This window comes from Odontomachus brunneus, unplaced genomic scaffold (assembly GCF_010583005.1).
Source record: "Odontomachus brunneus isolate Ranch 3 - 2012 unplaced genomic scaffold, Obru_v1 Obru_scaffold_224, whole genome shotgun sequence".
Classification (NCBI taxonomy): domain Eukaryota; kingdom Metazoa; phylum Arthropoda; class Insecta; order Hymenoptera; family Formicidae; genus Odontomachus; species Odontomachus brunneus.
The window spans coordinates 195,309-203,159 of NW_022639674.1; the positions used below are offsets into that span (position 1 = coordinate 195,309).

The window sequence follows — 7,851 nt, forward strand, 5'->3', positions numbered from 1 at the left end:
CCCACCAGTGGCATCAGCGCCAAGACGCACGGGTATCGTGAGAAAATGTCACAATTTTAGAATATAACGTGGATTATCTTACAGGTTTTTCTTGCACACGGAAAATTCGTGGTGCTGAGCGCCCATCGGCTCGTGCATATTGGCGACACGGTGCACCGGAATGTGACGCGTAATGACGTGCGGACGCGCGTGCTGCAATGCGCGAACGCCCTGAACGAGGCGCTAGCGCAAACCGTGTCGAAGACGAAACAGGCCGCTCAATTCTTCCCGAGCGTCAGCGCGGTCCAGGATATGGTCGACAGCGTGGTCGACGTGTCCCACTTGGCCAAGGATCTTAAGGTCGCTATGATACACGCCGCTCAGCAGCCCTGAAGAGAAACTCCGGCGATTATTGTCACGACGACGATGACGACGAATACGATTAGGCCGCGAAACCACAAGTTCCTCGAATTCAAATTCGATCCTCACGATCGAAAGCTTTTTTCTTATTAATCTTGAACCGCGGAGACTGAGGAAGATCGAGACGCGACGCGTTCTTTAGGCTTCAACGCGCGATCAGGTTTTAACACTGAGCGAGACGCAGCTAATTGTCGAAGACGATGCTCGAGCAATCGTGCGCGCGCGTGTCCGTGAAGTCTCATCATCTCGATCTCCATCGAGACTTTAAGCGAGCGCTAAGCATTTCCCGACATGTTCGTGAGGTCACGAACAGTCATTGTATTACGTAAAGGTGAATCAAGTGTCTCAGGAAATTTTTGCGAATTAACATTTGAAGTGTCGTCTTGCGAGATTACGAGACACGTGGCAGCTCCTGTTATTATTTCGAGATTCAGCCCATGTATGTGGACAAAGATACAATAGTAATGAAAGCGCCTGACGCCTTTCTCTCTTTTTCAGAAAGGCAAGTAAGCATTAGTGCAAAGTAGTAGTTTCGTTTGGAATCTCGGTGATAGTATTTTCAATTCCAAACGGTGAGATAATCAAACACAATCCGCGCGCACTTCATCCATACAGGAAAAACAAACGCGCTTTTCTACTCGCACACACGCCGGTATGTGTGTGTGTGGTGTGCATGCGCGCGTATGCGTATCGTGCAGCTATTAACTTTTCGCATTTATCGTTATAAAGAGATTCCGTGGCCTAGGAACCTGCTACTGCCAAAGCTCCGGTAAATAGATAAGGAAACGAAGAAAACCCACAAACTTAAAAAGACGAGTTCTTTGTAATTACGTACTCGTAAAAATATAAGCATTGTAATCTTTCGTAGAGAACACATAGCCGTGTATCGTTCACTAAGATAAAAAAGGACGTGGAGGACGCGACGAAATGAGTGACGAGTAATTAAGTGATAGCTTCCCGGCACGTGTGCGCGTGTGAAGAAACAACACTCGTCGAAACGGCTCCTGTGAACTTTGCGACTGGACCGAGTATACATCGTATACGTATACACTTACTTTCAGCACGGTTTGGGCACTCTCAATGCAGTTTGGAGCGCAGCCGATGGCTCCAGTGAGAATACTTCTTGGAATTGATGAAAAACAAGTTGGACTCTCATTGGACTCTCTTCATGCGTTCCTAGCTACATCGAGAAGAAAAGTGTTCCAACCGTATCGAAATCAAGTCGCGCATTTCTCGCGAAGCCAATTTCGGATACGTTATACACCAACGAAGCGTGTGTACGCGGATCAAAGGTGTGTTAGTAGTTTTATAAATGTACGTACACAGTAGAGCATACACACGCGTGACAACTGGACAAGACCTGTATTTGTGTCTTCTTTTTAGAGCCATTTTCGCCAGTGACAGTTGACCTTAATCTCACCTTTAACTTCTTGTATAAAGAAGAACAACCGCCGGTTACTTTTTTACACTCAAGGCCAGTGCGACGAAAATCGATATTAAACATTATTCGATTCGTAGAACAACCGTACTCTATCATGGAGTTTAAGCGTATGTCGAAATAAGAGAAAAATTCTCTCTTTATACACCAAAAAAAGATCCGAGCGCAGTCCAAGGTTTCGCTGCTGATACAAGTTTTAGGACATCACGGGATATAAAAAATCCGCAGAGAGGGAATAAGAGAAAGATAGAGATGGATTACTAATTGTTACGCACGGTTTTTTTGGAGGACGATTTTAAACGAATTTTATACGAAGCTTTTTTACCGCCGGGTTACGACTTTTTCGGGCGCCCAGGCCTTTTTATGGCTCTTCCATAACAGCGAATTGATAACACGAGCGCACAATTGTGAACCGCGATCGGCGACGGATAAGATTTATAACTTGTTGTCGCGAGATTTATTTCGACAATTGCTCGCAGGTCTTCCTCGAACGACAAGGTCACCGTTCACGTGTAAGAGACATTCAAAATTTTATTGAAAAATACTTCGTAGATGTTGTTATGTTATTCAGATAAATTGAATTTTTTATAAGAATTCTATGAAGAAAAAAGATTGGTTGAATTATTAACTGAATTAATTAAATAATTATTAGATTATTAATTATAGATCGAATTTGATTCACATAAGGACTAAAAATCTTGTTCCCTCCAACCAGAACGCATTTGATCACGTTATTAATTCAACCAAACTTTTGTCCGCGTGTAATTTTTTAATCATTGAAATTATCTTATTTTGCATATTGATACTTAGTTGATATCTGTGCAAAGATAAACATTAGATATTACCTTCGCGTTACGATTCTGAAAGAGCGTAGCTTAATCATTTTCGAGTGCTCAACGAGTGCTCAACGAGTGCCTGTCGGGACAGGAACACTATCCGACCGCTTATTCGCGGCACACTCGTTCCAACGGCCATTCTCCATACGTGCGAAAGTGTACTTAAAAATAAACTCGCCAGGTACAGAAGCTCGACTCGCGCGAAATTGCGCGAACGCGAGCGGCGTTTACCACATGTCGTTGTCAGCCGTTTCGAGACACAACCGGCCGTTTCGTTGCAGCTTCACGAACGATCGCAAGGATACTCGTCAAGATTTCTGTGAAATGCGATCTTTCGACGTTCTTTTCCTTACTTAAAGAGCTCGCATTGCTGTTGCAACCGAGAGAGGACGGTGTCCCCGCGAGTCTCGCGACACGGCAATCGTGTTTGACTTGCGATATTTGTCTCGCGGATAGTTTACAATTATTTTTTAGAGATTATACACCCGAGCATATCTCTCCCGTATAGAGAAACATTTATACACGAACCTCGTTTACGAGACTTGTATTATAATTTATTGGCGACGCGTTTTTGTAATATATAACACGTATGGCAAGGCAGTTACTACGTAGAGTTACTGTATATTTAGGAGAGGAAGAACAAAAGTTTATACATAGTCGGACCGATAGGTGCTTATCATTCGCGTTGAACCCACGTACTCAGATATGTATCGTGTGTCGTAGGCGTTCAAGTGGAATAGTTTCTTCGCATTTTGTAACGCAGGCTGTTAGGTGTTTGACTGACATGATCGCGTGAGAAAGAAGCAAACACCAATTCGTCGTTGTTCTGATTTCTCTTTCGTGTACATGATGATACCCATAAGAATCCTTTCGCGTAATTGTACATCGCTTTATGAAGTCTTCGGCGTGAGAGAATCCGCGTAGAATCGGCCCGAGACTTCATAAGAGCGCCAATCAATCATATTCTCGCCCCTCGTAACGTACGTACGTAACGATATTTCGTATTATTATTATAATTGTACAACTTACGAATTGCATATACTATATGTCGAGAGTAGTTATTCTAAAAAAAGCTATACGAGAAAATTAGTGGAAGGACTCTCGATGTAACACACGCGTGATATCCTTAGAAGGAACTTTACCACACATCGAATCGTTTTCTTATGACGCTTAAAATCATATTTTCGGCATATCGTGGCGCGAAAGCGCTCTCTTCGTTTTGTCACTAGAAAAATCCTGCCGATTGTACCGAACAATAACGCGCTGTTTCGCTAGATCGAGATACGCTACAAGCTGAATTGATTGTGTTACCTTTTAAGAACACCTTATTTGTACATAGATATATTTATACATATATTATATATATATATATATATATATATACATAATAATTATTCATATTACAAAACCAGAATATGTACACATGAGCGTATTGATATATCCGACGATGCAATAGTCGAGTATAAACTTATTTGAATATCGTGCAATGTCAAAAATAATTTCTAAGCCGAAATATACCCGAAGGTATAAAAGAATGCAAAGAAAATATCTAGGCGAGACTAATATTCATAGACTCTCAGTCTTTAAATGTAAGTAAAGAAGTTGTGTATAAATCAAACTCTCATTTTCAGTGCTCTACGAAACATTAATTTCTTCTCTTCTACCATACTTCGAGAAAAATAGAGACTCCCGACAAGATTTCGCAGGATTAATTTTGCACATTGACACGTTAATCTGTACATTTATAGATTTCGATCTTTTCAATAAAGATTCGTGGAAGAGAGAATCGAGACGAGAGAAGGAGAAAGATGACGATGACAACTTTTCCAGAAACCTTTATTTCTCATATTAAAATCTGCAAGCTTGAATCATCACGGTAGTATCAGGATGAGAAACTTGGGCGGTAACTCATATACAAATATAAATCAAACTCTAACTTCATCGTTCATTGATCCTAACAACAAGTGGTCTTCACGCATATACAAGATTTTTACATGTGCTAGGTAGAATTTTGATCAGAAGAAATTTCTCCTCTCGAAAGATGTATTCAGCTCCAACTTCCTAACTCGGTGATACTTTCTTGAAGAAAACCTCAGGTTCCTGCATGAAAGCACACAACAGAGGTATACATACTGGACTTGATTCGCACCAACACAGCAGCAGGCGGCGAATGAACTAAGAATGATCGCCACAACATCTGCCGAGGTGCGTGTGAACGTTGCCCTCCTTGTGCGCTCGGTCCCGAAGGGCCTTCTCGTGATGGAAGCTGGTGAGGTCGCGCTTCATGGCGTACGCATCTTCGCCGTCCGCGTAGTACTTGGGCTCCACCTCTGACACTTCGAATTGCAAGCTGCTCGTGTACAAGTTGAGGGCGGCGCGATTACTTCTGCGCACATGCAACGATACGTACTTCGCCCCAAAGCACTCCACCATCGCCCTGGACGCCTGGTTCATCAGCTTCTGCGCGATCCCTAGTCGTCTGTGGGAACGTTTCACAGCCAAGCTGGTGATGTGACCGTGCGGGTTGTCCTCGCAATCCTCCTCCATCTTGGCGAGCACGTAACCCACTATCCTTCCTTTCTCGTCCTCGGCCACGTAGCTCAGCTGTGGCCAGGACAGAGCGTGGTACAGATAATACTTCATCTGATAATTCTCAGGTAGACATTGTAGATTACAATGCTGTATATTCAACAAATCATCAGTAGTTGCGCAACGTATGTTTACTGACATTCTGGGGAATCTGGAGATGTGATTTCGTCACGAGTTGTTGTCACGGTCTAATTGGTTTGACGCGATTTTTACGCAACGCGCACCGACACAAACGTCGTTGTATTGTGATAAAAGCTGCCCTATCGTCCGAGATTTATTCACGCCGAATTTTCTTGATGCGCGAGCGACCGTTCTTTAAGTCCGTAACGGAAGACGACTCGCCCATACCACCAAGTAACTCTCTCACAAAACGGAATCGCGACAGGAAGAACTTCCAAACCAGATACCAACCTGAAACAAAAGAGCGAGAACGGTCGTTATCTAAATCTCATAATATACATTCTTGGATGCACGCTAGATTTAACATCAGAATGCTTACAAATCTCAGAACATATACAAGGAAAAATATCATTTGACTGCTAAAAAAAAGTAATTACTCTTCTTTCTTTTTATCTTCCTTTTTTAAGTAATAATTGTCTTCAACAAAAAATATTTTCTTGATAATAGTCCTGAAATCTATACATTGCAAATTTAAGGAAAGCTCATTATAATGTACTCAAAAGAAAAATTTATTTTCTCTACAAGAATATCATAAAATTTTATCAAAGAAACAGCTGATTTATTTTCCTTCTTTTAAGTAATAATTGTCTTCGACAAAGAATATTCTTTTAACAATAGTCCTGAAATCTACACACTGTAAATCTGAGAATAGCTCATTATAATGTATTCAAAAGAAGAATTTATAATCGCTCTACAAGAATATTACAAGATCTTATCAAAAGAATAATTGGTTCAACTCTGTAAACTAAGCAAACAGAGTTCTCATTCAAATTTAGTATTCTGAATAGCTAAATTCAAAAATGCTAAACTCAATATAATTCAGCATGTATTTTGAATAAATATTCATTAGACAAACTACACATAGAAAAATATTCCACTGCTAAGAAAAACGATTACTCGATATTCTCCTTCATTTAAGTAATAATGATCTTTAACAAAGAATAATTTCTTGATAATAATCTTAAAATGTATTTGCCACAAATCTTAGAAAAGTTTATTGTCATGTATTTAAAAGAACAATGTATTCTTTCTTTACAATAATATTATCAAATATAATCAAAAAAACTTAGTTCAACTCATAATTAAGAAAACAGATTTTGCTTTAATATTCTTGATTGAAATGTCAAGATTCTACTAAGATTCAGAATGTATTTTGAATAAATCTGATGTTCATTATAAGCTTATGATAGATTTGCAAAAATTTGATAAAAACGTGAAATATTTAAAACAAGTAACATTTACTTGTGAATGCAGTACATATCTTTCTGTATGTAGCTCAGAAGCATTGATGTGCAGTCGCATGCACGCAATATCAACAAAGAGTCGTCGCTCTCAAATCCTGATGTTGACGGATGCGTAAATGACGTAATTGCTTTCCTGTCACCCGTCAAGCAATTACATCTTCAACACAACCCACACTGCATCGCGAGGTAACCAATACGCGCTCCAGCTCGTGCTCACCCAGTAAGACGAGGCTGAACACAATCACTAGACTGGACACCACGGAAAACGCCGCCAAGAAAATATCCCGCATTGTTAAATCCGTGATAGGCCAGGAAACAAAACTAAAAGCTCGAAGCACCTACGCTACGTCGTCGTCGCCGAATAATGGCATAATCCTTTTCTCGCTTTCTTCCTCCTCCTCCTCGCCCTCCTCCACGTTCTCCACGGCTATCACGTTGTACGAGAACGGTAACTGGCGTACGCCAGATCTACACCGGAACTAAGGAGGGACTTTTCGCGACGACGATGACGGCGACGACGACGACGATCACCACCACTACCAGCCGCGCAACCTTCTCACGCCATTTTGAAAATGAAGCGCTGCGAGATGCGTAGAGGTTATAAACACACCCGTAACACCCGTACCGGGGATCCTGTATGATCATCACGTGGAGGGTTGGCGCGTTCCCGCGACGTCATCGCGGAACTTACCGGATTTTGCGATCAGCGCGATTGTATCCTGCCTTGGCCAACGTCACTCTCGCGAGACTTTGAATTTCTTTCGCCGGTTTATGTGTTTTGAATAGCGATGGACAGCGAGAGACGGTGCTGCGAACCGGAAGCTGACCTAACCTAAGCGCGTTGTCAAACCGCATCCGCATTGCGCAGCACTGAAATGCGCGGATTATTTGAATTTTCGAGAAACTCGAGAAGAGTTAGGTCTCGACTCGAGGAATGTGGTGCAATATCGGCATAATAATCTCAACAAGCCGTGAGGTCACAATTTACCTACGATATGAGCAATATATATTTAAACATATTTATATTAACATATATTTTTTTAACTTACTATATATATTATAAATATACTATATATATACTATACATACTATATATACTATATATATACTTAAATATGTATATATATATATATATATATATATATATATATATATATATATATAT

General features: G+C 40.9%; 2 protein-coding genes across 6 annotated transcripts in view; one reads left to right on the forward strand and one right to left on the reverse strand.

Moving 5' to 3' along the window:
* Window positions 1-4,459, forward strand: part of LOC116852418 (breast cancer anti-estrogen resistance protein 1) — a 57,408-nt gene extending 52,949 nt beyond the window's left edge. Inside the window, exon 9 of the mRNA XM_032832755.1 lies at window positions 85-4,459. Within this exon, the coding sequence (XP_032688646.1) occupies window positions 85-372 (288 nt within the window). The 3' untranslated portion in view covers window positions 373-4,459. The remainder of the gene's footprint in view (window positions 1-84) is intronic.
* Window positions 4,460-4,495: 36 nt separating this feature from the next.
* Window positions 4,496-7,538, reverse strand: LOC116852420 (N-alpha-acetyltransferase 10). Of its 5 annotated transcripts, none has more exons than XM_032832759.1 (2): window positions 7,378-7,538; window positions 4,496-5,673 (listed from the first exon to the last, which is right to left on the reverse strand). In XM_032832759.1, exon 2 carries the CDS (start codon window positions 5,401-5,403, stop codon window positions 4,849-4,851), a length of 555 nt encoding a protein of 184 aa, XP_032688650.1. In that variant the 5' UTR covers window positions 5,404-5,673; window positions 7,378-7,538; the 3' UTR covers window positions 4,496-4,848. The 5 variants fall into 5 exon arrangements, with proteins under 5 accessions (XP_032688650.1, XP_032688651.1, XP_032688652.1 ...); XM_032832760.1 differs by lacking the exon at window positions 7,378-7,538 and adding an exon at window positions 7,029-7,264; XM_032832761.1 differs by lacking the exon at window positions 7,378-7,538 and adding an exon at window positions 7,025-7,264.
* Window positions 7,539-7,851: the final 313 nt, after the last annotated feature.